General features: G+C 43.2%; 1 protein-coding gene, 1 long non-coding RNA gene and 2 other non-coding genes across 5 annotated transcripts; 3 read left to right on the top strand and 1 right to left on the bottom strand.

The window, feature by feature from the left end:
* The first annotated feature begins 13,398 nt into the window (after positions 1-13,398).
* LOC121976538 lies at positions 13,399-14,957 on the top strand. The gene is made up of 2 exons (XR_006110652.1): positions 13,399-13,591; positions 13,694-14,957. It is a non-coding gene; the product is annotated as an uncharacterized LOC121976538 (long non-coding RNA).
* On the top strand, positions 13,844-13,930 carry LOC121995146. Its single transcript, XR_006115848.1, has one exon. It is a non-coding gene; the product is annotated as a small nucleolar RNA U36a (small nucleolar RNA).
* LOC121994945 lies at positions 13,958-14,051 on the top strand. Its single transcript, XR_006115820.1, has one exon. It is a non-coding gene; the product is annotated as a small nucleolar RNA Z223 (small nucleolar RNA).
* LOC121976523 (digalactosyldiacylglycerol synthase 2, chloroplastic-like) lies at positions 14,285-18,530 on the bottom strand. Of its 2 annotated transcripts, none has more exons than XM_042528723.1 (5): positions 18,333-18,530; positions 16,440-16,818; positions 15,872-16,138; positions 14,975-15,324; positions 14,285-14,877 (listed from the first exon to the last, which is right to left on the bottom strand). In XM_042528723.1, the coding sequence occupies exons 2-5, from the start codon at positions 16,719-16,721 to the stop codon at positions 14,364-14,366; spliced, it is 1,413 nt and encodes a 470-aa protein (XP_042384657.1). In that variant the 5' UTR covers positions 16,722-16,818; positions 18,333-18,530; the 3' UTR covers positions 14,285-14,363. The 2 variants fall into 2 exon arrangements, with proteins under 2 accessions (XP_042384657.1, XP_042384650.1); XM_042528716.1 differs by having other exon boundaries at positions 16,440-16,750.
* Positions 18,531-20,656: the final 2,126 nt, after the last annotated feature.

Here is a 20,656-nt window from a genome sequence, read left to right as displayed (position 1 = left end):
TAGAAAATCTAATTTTCAACTATTATGGCTTTTATCTCTAGTTGTCCTCCGTGTGTTGTCATCCCAAGCTGCTGCCATATTTGGCCACCGCCACCGGGTCTAGCTGTCGCATCCATCTTGCTCCTAGTTCGCTACGCCTCTGGTCCTTAGAAGGTTCCACGCTTTGCAAGATTCGATCCGCGACATAAATAGAATTTTACAATTTTGATCCTATATTCCATAAAAGGAATGTACATGTATCTAGATCAAAAATAAAATCCTAATAAAACTAAATACAGCTCCTGCTGTATTTTATAATACAATCATGCACACATATAAATGCCCTTGACATGTCCAAGGGTCCAATCACACACATAAAACTATAAGCCATAATAGTTGGATCCTGCATCCACAAAGTTAGCACATCCTACTATTATCCTGCCTAAATTATGTATGACATGTGCATAATTAAACTAATACCAAATACACAGAGGCAAAACCCTAGCTCTGATACCAATTGTTGGTTGCTACTCGGAAAACCTAATGGTTCCACCGTACAAAAATTTTGTACAAAGGTCCGAACATTTTCCTAGCTACCATGTGTTCTTTTAAATTAAATTTGGATCGCCTGCGGAACTTAACACGTTTGATCCAAAACTTAATCTATTTGTTCTTTAAGGTTTAGACTTGGATCTCCTGCGGAACTTAACACGTTTGATCCAAATCACCTAAGTTATTAATTCCATTAAATATTAATTTCCATAATTGGTTCCCAGTACTGACGTGGCGAGGCACATGGCCTTCTTGGATATGGGAACAACCACCACCGACTAGACAAAACCTTTTATGGAAAGCTAATATTTAATTTCCTAAAATAACTTTAGGTCAACCAAAAGGAACAATCAAATCACAAGGAAAAGAAAAATAAAAGAACACAACTTCGAAAAACATATTCGAAATACTAGAATCGTAAGCCTCTTGTATTTGGTATTATTTCCATAAATAACTAGTATGATGCGGAAAGAAAAATTACTAGTTATACCTTATAGAAAAACCTCTTGATCTTCTACCGTATTCCTCTTCTAACCTCGGACGTTGTGTGGGCAACGATCTTCCGAGATGAGAAACCACCAAAGCACCTTCTTCTCCTTTCTTCAAGTTTCGGCCAAGCACTATGCTTCCAAGAGATGAAGATCTTTTTCCATCAATCAAGCTCCAAGGGATGTAAGCTTTCTCTCCTTCTTCTCCAAGCTAAAATCCGGCCACCACTTGATCTTCAAGGAGGAAGAGAGGAAGAGAAAAGATGGAGAAGAGGAGAAGGGCCGGCCACACCAAGGAAGAAAAGAGAGGAGAAAATAATAGAGTTGTTCACTCTTGAAGGCTCCTCTACCTCCTCTTTTATAATCCTTGGTCTTGGCAAATAAGGAAATTTTAATAAAAACTTCCTTAATTCTTTTGCCATGAAAAGGAAAATTTATTTTAATTAAAATAATTTTCTTCTCACTAAAACATGGTCGGCCACTTATTTCCTCAAATCAAGGAGAGTTTTAATTAAACAAGAATTAAAACTTCCTAATTTGTTTCGAAATTTATAAAAATTTCTCCAATAATTTTTCCCTTCATGATTGGTTTATAAAAGGAAATTTAATAAATTAAAATCTTTCTTTTAAACATGTGGATAAAAAGAAAGTTATCTCTAAAAATTAAAATCTCTTTCAATCTACAAATAAGGAAAGATATCAAATCTTTTCTTAATCTTTTGTAGAGACTTATAAAAGAGAATATTTAATTTTTAAACTCTCTTTTAAATCATGAACATGTTTAAAAAGGAAAGTTTTCTTAAAATTTAAAATCCTCCTTTAATCAACAAATAAGGAAAGATTTCAAATTTTAAACTCTCTTTAATCATGTAGATGATTTACAAATAAGGAAAGTTTTTACCAAAATTAAAACCATCCTTTTAAACTACAAATAAGGAAAGAGATTAATCTCTTCTCTTAATCTTTTGTAGAAAGTTATAAAAGGAAATTTTAATTTTTTAACTCTCTTTAAAACATGATATCCACATAAGAAATAATTTTAATAAAAATCCTTTTAATATTCTAGTGGCGGCCACCCAAGCTTGGGACCCAAGCTTTGGCGACCACCTTCATGGCTCATCCACTTGGTCTTGGCGGCCTAGCTTGGGTTCCAAGCTAGCTTGGCCGCCCCATTGGATGGGTAAGAAGGTGGGTATCGGTGAGTATAAATCTCTATATACTAGAGGCTACGATAGGGACCGAGAGGAGGAATTGGTTTTGGTCTCCCGATAAAATTAAGCATCCCGTGTCGCCTGAACACACAACTTAATTTTATCAATAATAATTCATTCCACTAGAGAACTATTATTGAACTACGCACCAATCCCAAATTACATTTTGGGCTCCTTCTTATTATGAGTGTGTTAGTCTCCCTGTGTTTAAGATAACAAATGTCCACTAATTAAGTAAGTTACTGACAACTCACTTAATTAATATCTTAGTCCAAGAGTAGTACCACTCAACCTTATCATCATGTCGGACTAGGTCCACCTGCAGGGTTTAACATGACAATCCTTATGAGCTCCTCTTGAGGACATTATCAACCTAGTATCTCTAGGACACAGTTTCCTTCTATAATCAACAACACACACTATAAGTGATACCATTTCCCAACTTATCGGGCTTATTGATTCATCGAACTAAATCTCACCCATTGATAAATTAAAGAAATAAATATCAAATATATGTGCTTGTTATTATATTAGGATTAAGAGCACACACTTCCATAATAACCGAGGTCTTTGTTTCTTTATAAAATCAGTATAAAAGAAACGACCTCAAATGGTCCTACTCAATACACTCTAAGTGTACTAGTGTAATTATACAGTCAAGATAAACTGATACCTAATTACACTACGACCTTCTAATGGTTTGTTCCTTTCCATTTTGGTCGTGAGCTACTGTTTATAATTTATAAGGTACTGATAACATGATCCTCTGTGTGTGACACCACACACCATGTTATCTACAATATAAATTAATTGAACAACTACATTTATCACAAATGTAGACATTTGACCAATGTGATTCTTATTTCTAGATAAATGTTTATACCAAAAGCTAGACTTTTAGTATACACTCTAACACCGCCAACATGCTGTCCGGTCTGTGGTTTGACATTAACAAGTTCCTTCCAGAAGGGGTCATGTACATATTCGGCCTGAGTCCGATCAGAACCCCACTCCCAGCGGCTTCGGTAAGAATTCCACTTGGTAAATTCATTTTAATTGCTAACTGATTTTCTCTGTTTTCCTTTGCATCGAACACCGTCATGGAGTCGGTGATGGCTGGCATCCTGAAGAGAAAGGTGGCGGCGCTCGAAGCCGCGGCAGCCAAGGAGATGGAAGCGCTCGGCATCCAGCCGGTCGGCTCGCATGAAGAGGAGAGCGGGACTCATGAAGAGTCGGCCACTCAGGCTTCTCATCAGAATGAGGCAAGAGAAGCCACCCCCAGCAGAGGACCAACTATCCAAGAGGAAGGTTCCGCTCGGGAGGAGGAGCAACCTCGACAAAAGAGGCGCCGAGTAGAGACTCCCCTTCGATCGGCTACGTCCGCGGTCCAACCATCCGAGCGGGTTACTGCAACCGCTCGCGGCAAGGCTCCAGAGGTCGAGGCTATTTCCTCCGACCGAACCCCCTCTCAATTGGACGCGCCGGCGGACCCCCTTGAGGTCGTTCCAATCAGCGTCCTTCCGCCTGCTCCCCGTCAAGTCCAACGCTCAACCATTTTATCCCAATTTTCGGCGCCTGCCTCCGATCCTCTCCCATCATCCGCTCGGACGACCCCTGGTCATGGCCGCACTGTCCGGGTTACACTTCACCTTCCGACTGAAGAATTGCTACCCGAGGCTGATCGCCCAACCGCGCCCGAGCACACGATCACCCTGAAAGGGCCCCTAGCCGAGATGTGGGCCGACGCTCGGGCGCGCGTCGCGATGATCCCCCTCCGCAATTTGGCCAACAACCACATGCAAGAACCCACGGGGGTAAGTTCATTTTCTTCCAAGTTTTGTATGCGTTCTTTCCGATCGGCCACTAACAACTTCTATTTTCTTTCTTTTTCGTCAAAGATGGATGGAGGAGATAGCTGTCTCCAACCGCCTGGCGATGGTGGACGAGGAATTGAGACAACTGAAGGCTGCAAGCGGTCCGTCCGGCTCACAAGGCCCCTCGTATGCTGAGTTACAGAAAGAGCTGAAGAAGGCTCAAGATTTGTTGGTGGCCGAGCAGAAGAAGACGGCCGATCAGGCCCACGCTTTGGCCGAGCTCGAGTGGCAAGTCAAGTCGCTTGACCAAAAAATAACCCTGGCCACCACTCGGAAAAACACGGCCATCTCCGATCTGGAGAAAAAGAATGTCGAGGCTCGGGGATTGGAGCAGAAAGTAAAGGAGTTGATGGAGCAGCTCGATGGAGAGAAGGCGGGCCGCTTGGCCGACGCAATCAAGCATAAGGACGAGCTGAAAACTCTGTAGGAATCCCTCGCCGCCTCCCAAGCGGCCTTCAAAGAATATCAAGAGGCCGAGCCAAACCGGGTCGCCGCCCTGAGACAGAATTACATCCGCTCGCCTGAATTTTTGGAGAAGGTTTGCGAGCGGATGTATACTGCGTTTGACCTTGCTATGACCGCCACGATGACATATTTAAAGTCCAAGGGGCAACTTCCCGAGTCCGCCGTCATCCCGGCCGCAGATCAAGTGGCTCTTCTCGACAATATCCCGAAGGATCTGTACGATTATCTTGAATAAGAAATTTATATGTAATTCGGCCGCTCGGGCAAAGACTACCCTTTTTGTAATTTGGCCGCTCGGCCTTAGTTTCTTTAATATAATCTCCTTTTGCTTGCTTTGTCCTTTTGCTAGTCAATATGTATGTTGTCCACTCGCCTCTTATCATACCTCTCGTGTTCGAAAGGGATTTTTACGAAGTATTTTGAGTAAGTATTCCGCTCGGCTGAATATGTCCTGCTTCGACAAAAGATGTTGTTTGCGGATATTGAAGTACCTTTGGGTACTGGGCCGAGCGGAATGTAGAGGTGGTCGAACGATTATCGATGGCGAATACCCTTGGATACTTGTTCGCAAAGTCTTTTTTATTGCCTTCTTCTGCTCGGAGGATTTATAGTCACCGGCTCGACTCCCGATATTTAACGTCGGTGATCGACGATCTTCCGCTCGGAGGGTTTATAGACACCGGCTCGTCTCTCGATATTTAACGTCGGAGCTCGACGGTCTTCTGCTCGGAGGGTTTATAGTCGTCGGCTCGACTCTCGATTTTTAACGTCGGAGCTCGACGGTCTTCCGCTCGGAGGGTTTATAGATGCCGGCTCGTCTCTCGATATTTAACGTCGGAGCTCGAAGGTCTTCCGCTCGGAGGGTTTATAGATGTCGGCTCGTCTCTCGATATTTAACGTCGGAGCTCGACGGTCTTTCGCTCGGAGGGTTTATAGATGTCGGCTCGTCTTTCGATATTTAACGTCGGAGCTCGACGGTCTTCCGCTCGGAGGGTTTATAGACGCCGGCTCGTCTCTCGATATTTAACATCGAATCTTGACGGTCTTTCGCTCGGATGATTTATAGACGCCGGCTCGTCTCTCTATTTTTAACGTCGGAGCTCGACGGCCTTTCGCTCGAAGGGTTTATAGACGCCGGCTCGTCTCTCGATATTTAACGTCGGAGCTCGACGGTCTTCCGCTCGGAGGGTTTATAGACGCCAGCTCGTCTCTCGATATTTAACGTCGGAGCTCGACGGTCTTCCGCTCGGAGGGTTTATATTTGCTTTGTCCTTTTGCTAGTCAATATGTGTGTTATCCGCTCGCCTCTTATCATACCTCTCGTGTTCGAAAGGGATTTTTACGAAGTATTTTGAGTAAGTATTCCGCTCGGTTGAATATGTCCTACTTCGACAAAAGATGTTGTTTGCGGATATTGAAGTACCTTTGGGTACTGGGCCGAGCGGAATGTAGAGGCGGTCGAATGATTATCGATGGCGAATACCCTTGGATACTTGTTCGCAAGTCTTTTATATTGCCTTCTTCCGCTCAGAGGATTTATAGCCGCCGGGTCGACTCCTGATATTTAACGTCGATGCTCGACGGTCTTCCGCTCAGAGGGTCTATAGACGCCGGCTCGTCCCTCGATATTTAACGTCGGAGCTCGACGGTCTTCCGCTCGGAGGGTTTATAGACGCTGGCTCGTCTCTCGATTTTTAATGTCGGAGCTCGACGGTCTTCCGCTCGGAGGGTTTATAGATGTCGGCTCGTCTCTCGATATTTAACGTCGGAGCTCGACGGTCTTCCTCTCGGAGGGTTTATAGATGCCGGCTCGTCTCTCGATATTTAACGTCGGAGCTCGACGGTCTTCCGCTCGAAGGGTTTATAGATGCTGGCTCGTCTCTCGATATTTAACATCGAAGCTCGACGGTCTTCCGCTCGGATGATTTATAGACGCCGGCTCGTCTCTCGATTTTTAACGTCGGAGCTCGACGGCCTTTCGCTCGGAGGGTTTATAGACACCGGCTCGTCTCTCGATATTTAACGTCGGAGCTCGACGGTCTTCCGCTCGGAGGGTTTACAGACGCCGGCTCGTCTCTCGATATTTAACGTCGGAGCTCGACGGTCTTCCGCTCGGAGGGTTTATAGACGCCGGCTCTCTCTCGATATTTAACGTCGGAGCTCGACGGTCTTCCGCTCGGATGATTTATAGACGCCGGCACGTCTCTCGATTTTTAACGTCGGAGCTCGACGGTCTTTCACTCGGAGGGTTTATAGACGTCGGCTCGTCTCTTGATATTTAACGTCGGAGCTCGACGGCCTTCCGCTCGGAGGGTTTATAGACGCCGGCTCGTCTCTTGATATTTAACGTCGGAGCTCAACAGTCTTCCGCTCGGAGGGTTTATAGACGCCGGCTCGTCTCTCGGTATTTAATGTCGGAGCTCGACAGCTTTTAAGGCTAATTTTAACACCGTCATTCGGCGAAGATATTTGCCATCTTTATCATTTTGCTTCCTGCATTACAAGGACATAGGCGACCGAAATATATACAAAATGAGTTACATCAGTGCACCTTTCACCCAGCTCGGTACGGCTGGAGATGATTCACGCTCCATGGTCGATCTAGCCGCCGTCCATCTTCATCTTCCAAATAATAAGCACCCGAGCGGAGCTTTTCGATGACTTTGAAGGGACCCGCCCAAGGAGCCTCCAGTTTGCCAACGTCACCGACCGGCTTTACTTTCTTCCAAACCAGGTCGCCAACTTGGAATGCTCTGGGGATCACGCGCCGGTTATAATTTTGCTTCATCCGCTGTCGATACGCCATCAGCCGGACGGCCGCCTTGTCCCGGTCTTCATCGATCAAGTCCAGTTCCATGTTCCTCCGCTCGGCGTTGTCATTGTCATAGTTCTAGATCCGGACGGACTCGACGCCGACTTCAATCGGGATAACTGCTTCACCGCCATACACCAGATGAAAAGGCGTAACGCCTGTTCCTTCCTTTGGGGTCGTGCGGAGAGCCCATAAAACGCCTGGCAACTCGTCCACCCAGCTTCCTCCCATGTGGTCAAGTCGAGCCCGAAGAACTCTAAGGATTTCTCTGTTGGTTACTTCCGCTTGGCCGTTGCTTTGAGGATACGTCACGGAAGTAAAGTGTTATTCGATGTCATAACTGTTGCACCAGTCTTCGAGCTGCTTCCCGACGAACTGTCGCCCGTTGTCAGATACTAGCCGGCGAGGGATGCCGAACCGACAAATTATATGTTGCCAAATAAATTTTTTGACCATCTGCTCGGTGATCTTGGATAGCGGCTCGGCCTCCACCCATTTGGAAAAATAATCGACCGCCACCAGTAGAAACTTCCACTGATCGGTCGCCATAGGAAATGGACCCACAATATCCATTCCCCACTGGTCGAACGGACAAGATACGATAGCTGCTTTCATTTTCTCTGCCGGTCAATGGGAGAAGTTGTGATACTTCTGGCAGGAAAGGCACGTCGCGACTGTCCGAGCGGCGTCTGCTTGCAGGGTTGGCCCGAATTATCCGGCCAGCAGGATCTTCTTAACCAGCGATCGTCCGCCCGGATGCCCTCTGCACGCTCCTTGATGCACTTCCTGGAGGATGTACGCCGCGTCTTCCGAGCTCACACATTTCAACAACGGGCGGGAGAAAGCCTTCTTGTAGAGCTGGTCTCCAATAAGTGTGAACCGACCGGCTCTTCTTCTTAATAGTTGTGTAGCTTCCCGATCAGACGGTGTCACACCCGAGCGTAGAAACTCTATGATGGGTGTCCTCCAATCGCTCGGAAATGCGAGACCCTCCATCCGGTTGACGTGCGCCACCAAAGACACTTGCTCAATTGGCTGCTGGATGACGACCGGGGATATTGAACTTACAAGTTTGGCTAACTCATCTGCTGCCTGGTTCTCCGCTCGGGGTATCTTCTGGATAATGACCTCTCTAAAGTTGGCTTTGAGCTTTTCAAAGGCTTCAGCGTAGAGTTTGAGCGGAGCGTTGTTAATTTCAAAAGTGCCCGAGAGCTGCTGAGCGGCTAGCTGGGAATCTGAATGGAGCGTCACCCGACCGGCCCCCACATGCGGGGCGGCCTACAAGCCGGCTATGAGCGCCTCATACTCCACTTCATTATTCGTGGCTCTATAATCTAGTCGGACGGATAAGTGCATCCTTTCTTCTTGAGGAGAGAGTAATAACACGCCAATCCCGTTCCCGAGCCGAGTGGACGATCCATCAACAAATATTTTCCACATGGCTTCGGGCTCTGGCATTTGTACTTCTGTGACAAAATCTGCCAAGGACTGCGCCTTTATCGCCGAGCGGGGTTGATATTGAATGTCAAATTCACTCAACTCCGTGGTCCATTTGATGAGCCGTCCGAACGCTTCTGGGTTCAACAGCACTCTTCCCAAAGGGCTATTCGTCCGAACGATGATAGTATGCGCCAACAAATAGGGGCGAAGTCTCTGAGCGGCGAGGACCAAAGCAAGAGCCAACTTCTCGAGTCCAGTGTAGCGAGATTCAGCATCTTTTAAAATATGGCTTAGAAAATATACAGGCTCTTCTCCGCTCGCCCTTACTAGTGTCGAACCGACAGCATGCTCTGTTGAAGATAAGTAAATACAAAGCGGCTCACTTACGGCTGGCTTGGCTAGCATAGGCAGAGAGTTCAAATACGTCTTCAGTTCTTCAAAAGCCCGATCGCATTCTTCATCCCAATGAAACTTGGTAGCCTTGCGCAAGATTTTGAAGAATGGGAGACTCCGATCGGCCGTCTTCGAGATGAATCTGGACAGTGCTGTTATCCGACCGGTCAAGCGCTGGACTTCCCTCAGATTTCTTGGGGGCAGCATCTCTTGTAGAGCTTTCACCTTGCTGGGATTTGCCTCGATGACCCGCTCGGTCACTATGTATCCCAAGAAACGGCCGCCTTTTGCTCCGAACAGACACTTCTGAGGGTTCAGCTTAACTCCATACTGCCTCAGCGTTCGGAAAGTCTCCTCCATGTCTTTTAAGAGATCGGCCGCTCGGACGGACTTGATGAGAATATCATCCACGTATACTTCCAAATTTCGTCCGATCTGCTCCTTGAACACTTTGTTCATCAAACGCTGGTAAGTTGCTCAAGCGTTCTTCAGTCCGAACGGCATCACATTGTAGCAGTAAGTACCGTCGGCTGTAACGAAGCTAACTTTCTCCTGATCTTCTTGGGCGAGCGGCACTTGATGATAACCCTGATAAGCGTCGAGCATGCATATCAACTCGCAGCCAGCTGTGGAGTCCACCAGTTGATCGATCCGAGGCAGAGGATAAAAATCCTTCGGGCATGCTTTGTTGAGATCCCGAAAATCTATGCACACTCTCAACTTGTTGCCCGGTTTAGAGACTAATACGACGTTCGCCAGCCAGCTTGGGAACTGGACCTCACGTATATGTCCGGCCTCTAGGAGCTTCTCAACCTCCGCTCGGATGATGGCATTCTGTTGAGCGTTGAAATCCCTTTTTCTTTGCTTCACCGGCCGAGCGTCCGGTCGGACATGGAGCTCATGCTGCGCTATACTCGGCGAAATTCCGAGCAGCTCATGGGTCGACCAGACGAAAACATCACGATTTCTCTGGAGGCATTTGATCACTTCCTCTTTCTGGGTCGCCTCCAGATCGGCCGCAATGAACGTGGTGGCCTCCGGTCGGGTCGGGTGAATCTGCACTTCCTCTTTTTCTTCATACACCAAAGAGGGTGGTTTCTCGGTTATGGCGTTTACCTCGATCCAAGGCGCTTTCCGAGCGGAATTGGCTTCAGCTCGGACCATCTCGACGTAGCATCGCCAAGCTGCTAGCTGGTCTCCTCGTACTTCTCCCACTTTATCTTCCACAGGGAACTTGATTTTCTGGTGGAAGGTGGAGACGGCCGCTCGGAACTCGCTGAGCGCCGGTCGCCCCAAAATGACGTTGTATGCTGAGGGACAGTTGACCACGACGAAGTTTGCTGTCCGCGTTCTTCTGAGCGGCTCTTCTCCCAGCGAAATAGCCAGTCGGACCTGTCTGACCGGCAGAACTTCATTGCCTATAAACCCGTAGAGGGGGGTTGTCATGGGCAGCAGCTCGGCTCGATCAATTTGTAGTTGGTCGAAGGCCTTTTTGAATATGATGTTGACCGAGCTTCCTGTATCAATAAAAATGCGGTGAATAGTGTAGTTGACTATTACCGCTTTGATGAGGAGAGCGTCGTCGTGTGGCACTTCGACTCCCTCCAAGTCTCTGGGCCTGAAGTTGATTTCGGGTCCGCTCGCCCTTTCCTGGCTGCAGCCGACCGCATGGATCTGCAGTTGTCTGACGCTCGCCTTCCTTGCCCTATTGGAGTCGCCTCCGGTCGGCCCGCCAGCAATAATGTTGATTTCACCTCGGGAGGTGTTGTTTCTATTTTCTTCTTCCCGAGCGGACGGTCTAGGCTGCTCCCTAGACATCCGGGGATTCTCATGCCTCGGAGTATGATGCCGCTCGGGAGTCTGTCTTTGTTGCATGTCGGAAATCATCCGATCGGCTTCTCAAGGTCTCTGTCGCCTGTCAGATGATGGCGATCGACGACCACCACTCCTGGGCACAGGGTGAGCGATCAGGAGAAGGCTCCGACAATCTCTTGTATTGTGCGTGTCCGTCCGGTGAAATGAGCAGAACATAGGGGTCCATTTCTTTTTAGGCTTGGGCCGCTCGGCAGACACTTCTTGAATGGCATGGGATCTTACATGTTGCAGGGGGCGAGCTGCTTCAACTCGCGGTCCTCGGGGCTGCTGATGAGCAGTGTGCTGCTTCCGCTCGGCAATGGGCGCCCGCTCGGTTGGAGTTTCCTTCCTTCGGGCCGCTTGGGCTTCCTCCACATTGATGTATTCGTTGGCCCGGTGTAGCATATGGTCGTAGTCTCGGGGCGGCTTCCGAATGAGCGAGCGGAAGAAATCCCCGTCCACCAGGCCTTGCGTAAATGCGTTCATCATTGTCTCGGAGGTAGCCGTTGGAATGTCCATGGCCACCTGGTTGAATCGCTGGATATAAGCTCTGAGCGACTCTCTAGGCTCTTGCTTCATGGCGAATAAGCTGACGCTAGTCTTCTGATATCACCGACTGCTTGCAAAATGGTGGAGGATGGTCGTGCGGAAATCTTTAAAACTTGCGATGGATCTGTTCGGCAGCCTCCGAAACCACCGTTGGGCCGATCCCGAGAGGGTGGTAAGGAAAACACAACACTTCACTCCATCTGTGTATTGATGAAGAGTAGCGGTGTTGTCGAACTTACCCAAATGATCGTCCGGGTTAGTGGTTCCGTTGTATTCACCGATCGCTGGGGGCACATAGTGCTTTGGTAGAGGATCCCGCAGAATGGCCTCTGAGAATTGACGGTTGATCCTCTCGGGCGAGGCGTCCGCTCGGGGGGCTTTGCCTTTTCTGCTGTCTCGTCTTGGTACTTCATCTAATGAAGACCCTCGATCACGATTTACTACTGCGGCTTCAGGAGGAGTGCGGAATAGGGCCCGATGAAATGGAACCGTGGCCTGCAGTGCTTCCGCTCGGCCTTCTGATGCTGATGTTGCTTGCTGCTCACTCCGCTCGGCTTGCGACTTCTGCCTTTGTTCCACAAGCTGAGCTGCTCGTGTCTCAATCAGAGCGTCGAGCTCCTCTGTAGAGAGCATCACCGAGTGCTGTCGTCCAACTTCGTCCATTGAACGCTGAATCAACGGACGCTGGGCACGTGGCGCTCTCCGAGTTGCTGACGTAGATCTCCAACCGGTCGTACGGACTTCCGGCGAACCTGCAAGGAAGTCGGGCTGCGAAGGGGTTCCCGGCGACGAACCTCCGACGCTCAAGTCAGGTAAGCAGACAACAAAGAAGTGGCTCCAAATATCGTAGAATCCGTACCTCCGGTGAAGTGCGAGGCTCCTTATATAGAGCTAGGAAGGAGCTCATGCACACATACCGAGGCAAATACGTGTCTTCAGCCCACACCTCAGTAAGGGTTTGTCAGAAAGCTTACCTGACACCATACTGCTACAGTCCAAGCACGTCTTTGATGGGACAGCGGAAGCCTCTGTCGTAAGGTTTGGAGTATGGCCTGGTCATAGATCATGCCCGCTGTCAGAAGATGTTCCTTGTCCTTTTCTCTTCTTACTCCATGCCGGGCGTTCGGCCGGTTGGCACTCACCTCACGTCCGGCCGGTCATATGTACTGGTCCACTTAGAAGATTCCCGGTAATGTGCTCTGTGGAGACTGTTCGCAGTATGCTTCTTTATGCCTTCGGTCGAACGGGCTATCCGCTCGGCCATATGACTCTGTTCAACCCGAGCGTCGGAATCCCTAGTCCCGTCGGGTCGTCTTTGGTTCAGCTGGGACCCCGTTCGGCCGACCGGTCTCCCCTTCTCCGGTCGGACGTCTGGTACTTTGACCTCTACATGGTGTTGACTCCTCAGAAAGGGGGTCTCCCGTTCTTACCGCCGGATCACATATCATTTCAAGTTTTCTCTTATGTACTCGCAAGTTCTCCTAATTATATTTGTGCTCCCAACAAAATAAATTTGACACATATTCAGAATAATAATTTTTTTAACAAAATTAATTATTTTTTTAAAAATAATTGATTATTATAGTATAACAATCAATTCGATATAGTAAAAAAAATTAAAATGGATATTAAATATGTAATTTGATAATTTTAAAATTTAGAATAAACAATTTGAGTATTTTAAAATTTTAGATATATGATTTGATAATTTATCAATAATTATAATATTTGAATTTGGTAAATATATCAACCAATTAATTCTTTACGATTAAACCGGGTCTAACTCGAACTGCGGCTGGGCCGCTCTCTCTTCACAAGCCTTGTTGTCCGACCAACAGCGGCGCCGTTTCGCGATTAGGGTTTGCCAACTGGCTCCGAATTGCATCCTTCTGCTCGCTATATAGAGATCGCATGGCGTGCTCCAAACTAGTTTTCCGCTGCTAGGGGCGTTGGTAGATCCGCAGCCTCGATCTGGTATTCTCTGTTGCGTTTCAAGTTGTTTCGTCTATTTCGCTTTATGAACAATCTTGCCTCTCCTCACCTTCTGATCTTTGGGAATTTTCTTTTTGCCCAAAGAGCTCAGTCATGGAGGCGCAGATTTACTCCGCCGGGTTAACGTGGAGGCTGTTCTTCTACGAATCTGTCTCTAAAATCGCTCGCTACATCTCTTCCACGATTTTTATCTTTCGATCTCGTTCATAGAATGAAGTGTCTTCGATGTGAGTTGGGCGATGATTATACCTTACCCGCGCTTCTGACATTAAATCATGAAGCATACGGGGGAAAAATGGTTGAATTTCTTGATATGAGCCCGCGGTTGTATATTATTGTTTTGGTTTCAGTTGGCGATGATGACTAACATTACAGTTTCAACTAGCCAGTTCTGCTTCAGACAAATAATGATCGATGAAACTGTTCGAAACCTGAGCCTTTTCTGTTGTTTTCCTCCTTCGTTTCTAAAGCCCTCTGACGCAAAATTATATCTTTTTTTTTCTCGATTTTCGTCGGCATTTCTCCTTTGAGATATATTATTTTGAATTTGTTGTTGCAACAAGCACTGGAGTTGATGAACTGGGAGATTAGCAGCTGTTGTCATCTTCGTCTCTCATAGACGATACCATGATTCCATCGAGAAACAATGCGGTTGATATCAGCAGCCCATCGAAAGAAGAAAAAGTAATTAAAAGCATTGACTTGATTCGACGAGTAAACAAGGATGAAATAAGACAGTAATTAGTAGCTTGCATCAGCGCTTGCGCTTTTTCTTCTCAGGCAGAACCAAGCCAAGCTCCCTGCATTGCTGCTCATCAGGTTTCAGGCTCTTTGGTATCGCACCGAATGCCCGCCTTGCCACCTCAATTCCAGACATTTTCTGATGTATGTATGCAGAGGCATTTTCCATGTTCCTCTTCAGTTTCTTGGGCTTCAAAGAAGATGAAAACGAACGCTTAGGGGTAGGAGTTCTATCTGCATCATCAATCTGGTCCAACTCTGCAGCAGCTAGAAATCTCTGCGTGGCTGCTTCCCAAGATAACTCATGCCTCAGTTCATCTGATAAAGGAGAAGGCTCTTCGGCTAATGCTTTGAGAGTTAGCTTGACAAATTCCTCACCATCATTGTAAATGTAGCAATTAGGAAACTGCTTGAAGAAATCATTGGAAGGGTGGTTGGCACAAACAACAATCTTTCCCATCGCAAGGGCCTCTGCTGTGGTGGTACAAACCACATCTGTCGTACTAGGATTAATAAACACCTTATAACTGTCCAAAGAGAAATTAAAATCACTGTCATCATTGTCACTAGTAGTAAAAATGCAAATACAGTAATCTAATTTCTAGTTTGATAACTTCAACTTACTCATGGAACGTAGGGTCTGCGTGATCACGTCCTGGGTTAACTGTTACTGCAAAACTTAAATTTTTAGCAGCTTGTTGAACTTCCTCAGAATCTTCTCCGCTGCCATATAAATCGACTTGAATGCCAGAAAATTTATTTTGGTACCAAGTGAGTAAATTAAGAAGCTCCTTGTAGCCTTTGCTCCACACCATCTTTCCTATGTAATAGGCACCCTTGGTGAAGGCTGGCTCACCGCTTTGTAATTGTGCATACTTTGCTTTGCCTACATCAAGAAACTTTGGGTTGACACCATGTACATTGCAGACTATGGATCGTGGGTAATCTTGGGTAGCAGCTGACAATCGGATAACCTATAATTTCACTGAGTCATGTTAATAAAGAAACAAAGTAAAATTAATAATTGCAAAACAAATCCAGCAAAAAAAAACACAAATTAGTAATCCTTATCCAAATTACAATATGCAATTCTGAAGGCTTTTGCAAATTTGGGATAAATGAATTACTCATGAAAAAGCACCAAAAACAAAAGAACAGTGAAGTAGGCCTATAGTAAACCACAAGGCAGTAAACATTAATGCAAGAATAATCAATTTACTTACGAGTAGTTTACATGGAACGAGTGAAAATAATTTCATTTTCCACTTATCACTAGACAATGCATCAAGGGAGCACAAAATATGCAAACGAGAATTTGAATGAATATCAAGATTAAGCAGAAAAAGAGCAATGAACTTTACGTCCTAACTATCAGATATATCATCACTATCAGTTGTACTAACTATTTGGGTTTGCTAGCTACATGAATTTTCTTTCCTAACTACTTTAATTTGGCTTTGGCAGTAGAAGCAACACCAAAAACAGAAGGAAAAAAAAAATCATATTTATCCATAAAATTACCCTGTGGCAGTAGATACGAGTGACCCAACTGTTAGCATATTTTAAGACCAAGGATAGCAATTGTCCATTCTTCTCGCGCTTGACATACTCCAGATAGTTTGTATGAATAATACCAATTACTTTACGAAATTTGGATTTCCAGCGACGACCATGGTGGTACCAATTGAGATGCTCAGGCTCCTCAAGTACAGCAACATCTGCTTCATCGTCAGGAATAGTAATTGTTATATCTCCAACAGGTAGAATGCTCCTTTTATCTCTTGAGAACTATAGGATGGCAACAACAACCTGTGAGTTTCGCAAAGTTGATATAGAATTTTAAAATTAAAGAAATACGGTAATAAATGATCCTAAGTTAGCAGGATTGACAAGCTATTATGATGGGCGTATAAATGAAAAAGGGAACTCAGATATATGCATATATTTTTCATGATTTCAAGCACTATCATGCGCATTTAAAGAATGAATAGTCTACATAAAAACACAAAGACGAAATTAGATTCTCTCTCTATATATATAGCAACATGATTGACGACCAAATTCAGGAATGCCAATCAAACTGTGTTACCTTTGCTGGGTAGAATTTCAAATTGAACATTGATAGAAAATCAATCCTTGTATCAATCCAATGACGTATATAGCCTTCATGTTCTTGTGATGAACTGAAGGTGATATTGTTCGGGTAAACTAATTTTTGATCATCGAGAGAAAGCCAAGGGACAACCAATGTAACTTCTCTATCACCATCCTTTGTAAGATAAGCAGCACGAAATAAAGGATTTACAGCAGTTCCAGTCATCCATGGAAGGCTTGCAGTTGTGAATATTGCAATATGCTGCTTCCTAGACATTATATCATGAATTCATGGGAGAGTGAATCCTGCAGTGATTTCCAACACTCGAGTCATGGAATTATTAAAATTGGAGACCCATAAGATAATTGCTGATCTGAAATAGTTTAAAGAGAGAATGATTAAAATTGCATTAAAATATTAAATATAACCAGATACGAGTATAGGAACCTAAACAAAGTTCTTTAAATTTTCCGAAAACAAGAAGATACAAGTGAGGGCTAGCAAAATGTTGTTTTGGAAAAGAATTGTAGCAAGCTTGATGTTAGTAAATTACTCACTCTTTCAAGAAGGGATGATTAGGATATTGTCATGTGTCCATATGTTTATGGCTGATATTTAGTGAGGGTAACATGGATCAATTTGTGTGTTTAGGCAGCAAGAAAGAAGAAGTGACACGTCTGGTCAAGCCAATCAAATGTCAAAGTTCAAGGGATGGACAAGCTGGATCTGTCTAAAAACTCTGGCAAAGTCAAGCTTTTTCATTGGATGGACACTCACTTTGAGGCCTATAAAATGGGGTCAAGTGTTATGCTGTGGAGGACTTACCCTCAACCTGCTACATGAAACTCAGAGGTTCAAGGCAATTACAAACAACAACTTGTCACCTATGCCATTTCAACTTAAGCTTTGCCCATCTCATTCAAAATTGATCCATCCCGGCCAAGCCACATCTAATTCGACCAAGCTATGCTGCCCAGTCAAACAAATCCAATTTTCTTTCCCAACTCTCGACCAGGCGAATCCACCTCAACCTCTCTCCAATAAACTTCCCTCAGTAAGGAGAGCCACTCTAAGTAGTTGGCAGACTTCTTTATCTATTGTGATTTTACATAACAAAACTATTTGTATAAAGAGTTTATAAAAAAAAAATGTCTGCATGTGTTGTTGATTAAATTTGTGCCACTCAACTTCTCCCAAATAGAATCTTTAATAGTCTTCACAATTGATATTCCATAGAACTTGAAATATAAATTAAAGTTAGCTCAAAAGACCATGACAGAGTTTAAGCGTGGTATGAGATAAATGGATGTTAAAGGGGATGCAAAATGAAAACAACCCAAAACATCATGCTAGGACTAGTCAGTTGAAAGAATTAAGAGCTTGATATGCCAGAAATGGAAATTAGGGTGGAGATAGTGATGGCATATTAAATGAGAATGTTGACAGAATGGGAAAACAGGTCGTATACATAGTTCATAACGAAAATGATAAGTGTAACAATTTTAGTAACAAATTAATGCGGATACTGCAGAGATTGAAGTTGTAAAAACGGATGAATATGGGTAGACCTCTCTACTCTAAAGAAACTTAGCCATTTCAAGCCTCTCAACAAATAAAATCAGACTCGATGAGAAACAAAATTTCAATTCCAACATCCAACCACAATACCTTTTCGAGGAATTCCATGGAAAGGATAGATCTAAACACGAAAAGCAAAAAAAAAAAAAAAAACTTGATTTTATAAGGACGATAACGTGAAGAAACAGGCTCCAGAAAGATTCTTTTCAGCTAATTCAACATCTCAAGCTAGAAGCAACCAAAACAGAGACAATAGGAAATCAACAAAAAGATTAGGAATTTGGGATAGATGCGGATAACCAACCATACCTCAATTGAACAAACATGAAAGACAGTAAACGCCTCGATCACTTCTAACTCGCGGAGGGAAAAGGACCGAGAAGGGCAAGAACGAGGGAAGCGACGCCAACCCACCTCCTGCCGGCACGACCGCACGAGGCGCGGAGAAGGAGACGCACCGGTAGGGAACAAGGGCAGTGGGCACGAGCACGAATCCAAAGTACATGAAGGTTTTAATTTATACACAAAAATAGTCACGGATTTTTTTATTTTTTATTTTGGGGCCTTTTACGCTTGTCCGTTCGCGCATTATTTTGCAAAGGTCCTCATAGTTTCCTAATTTTTCATCATTTGACCCCCAATAATTTGACAGTCCACATTATCCTGAATTAATTATAAAAAATATTTTTAGTATAGAATTAATTATAATTAGGTTGGCGTTGCTTTTTCTCGAAATATCATACTTTTCAAATTATTAATTCAGAATTTGAATTGAATCGAATTTTAATTTTATAAAAAATTTACGAATCTAAAAGTTCATCGATTTTGATATTAGTAAATAAATTATATATGTGATATTTTGAATCTAATATTAAATTTGTATCTGATTTTAAAAAGGTTTGAAATACATTTAAGTTAATTAATAATATTCAAAAATTTATATCTGCAGTGAGTATGAAATAATCTACTTAAAATGTTATTTTGAAAAAGTGAAAAATAATAGTGTGGATGATTAAAAACTTACATTAGAAAAATCTTAGAATTTATACTCCTTTTTGTTAAAAAAAAAAATATATATGGATGTATTTAGTTTAGAATTAAAAAAAGTGTTATTTTTATTGGAATGGTCAAAGAACACTCTTTTATTTATTATCAAAATAATATCTCATTTTATCTCAATTTATTTTCAAAAATACCCTTGATAGATGTTGTTGTAAAAGTTATTATTAATAACTATGAACCATAATTACTACCGCATCAATAATTCATTTTTAGTTAATATTAATCAATATTATATTATAATTATAACTGCCTAGTAACTATAAGATCATCACTATTACAAATTATAGAGTAGTTATTATCTCATAATTATTATAATTATATGAAAATAAAAAAATATTTTTAAAAATAAAAATGAGATATTATTTTGATAATAAATGAAAAATAAAATACACTTTTGATTTTTATTCAATTTTAAAATAATAAAATAGTAAAAAAACATTAGAAAAAGAAAATTTCTTTTTTAAAATTTTTTTGAAATGTCAAAGTATTATGGGCCAAAGTGTAAAGTACCAAGGTAAAAATGGAAATTTTGTCAAAATTTTTTTGACAATCTACTAAAAGATGTACATAGGTTTTTAAATTTATCAAAAGATGTACTTTTTTTATACTATTTTCTTTATTTTACTCTCTTGATAATTTAATTATTTTTTTTATTTTCTCTATCATTTCTCTCTTTTTTATCTTTCCTCATATGCATTCAACATCTATTCTTTTTCCTCTTATCTTTTGTCTCTCTTTTTTTACACGTCAATTCTTCTAAAAATATTTTAATACCCCTGTAAGTAAAAAAAAAATAATGGATAACATATTTGAACTCCTTGCAACCCCAGGAATTCATAGGAACTGAAATGGGTGCAATCGGAGCTCTCTAGGTCCTTCATTGAGTTTTGAACAAAACTCACTTATGGACTTAGAGAGCTCTGATTGCACTCATTTAAGTTCATGTGGATTTTGGGGGTTTCAAGGAGTTCAAATAAGCTATTCATTATTCATTTTAGTTTCACAGAGGTGTTAAAATATAATAAGAAAGAATCGTCAAAATTCTCCACGTTGGGCCTGATATGGAATCATATTAGGTCCAACGTGGAGAATTTTGATGATTCATCCTTATTACATTTTAACACCTCTGTGAAGCTAAAATAAACAATGAATAACATATTTAAACTCCTTGCAACTTCAGAAATCCACAGGAATTTAAATGTTTAAGTGAGTGCAATCGGAGCTCTCTAGGTTCATCGGTAGGGTTACAAGGAGTTCAAATATGTTATCTATTATTCATTTCGACTTCGCAGAGGTGTTAAAATGTAATAAGGAACTTCTTGCAACCCCAGAAATCCACAGGAACTTAAATGAGTGCAATCAAATCTTTTTAGGTTCATCAATAGATTTTCGTCAAAATCTACTGATGGATCTAGAGAGTTCCAATTGCACCCATTTCAATTCTTGTGGATTTCTGATGTTCCAAAGAGTTCAAATATACTATCTATTATTTATTTTGACTTCTCAGGGATGTTAAAATATTTTTAGAAGAATCAGCGTGTAAAAAAAAGAAAAAAATAATAATAATAGAT

This window comes from Zingiber officinale, chromosome 1B (assembly GCF_018446385.1).
Source record: "Zingiber officinale cultivar Zhangliang chromosome 1B, Zo_v1.1, whole genome shotgun sequence".
Classification (NCBI taxonomy): domain Eukaryota; kingdom Viridiplantae; phylum Streptophyta; class Magnoliopsida; order Zingiberales; family Zingiberaceae; genus Zingiber; species Zingiber officinale.
Note: the sequence above shows the minus strand (reverse complement) of the source record. Positions and strands in the feature narration are given on the sequence as shown.

Coding starts and splice junctions, on each gene's coding strand:
- LOC121976523 (XM_042528723.1), bottom strand. CDS start 16,721: ATGTCTAGGAAGCAGCATATTGCAATATTCACAACTGCAAGCCTTCCA. Junction 16,139..16,439: donor TGAAATTCTACCCAGCAAAG/GTAACACAGTTT, acceptor GCCATCCTATAG/TTCTCAAGAGATAAAAGGAG. Junction 15,325..15,871: donor CTCGTATCTACTGCCACAGG/GTAATTTTATGG, acceptor GTGAAATTATAG/GTTATCCGATTGTCAGCTGC.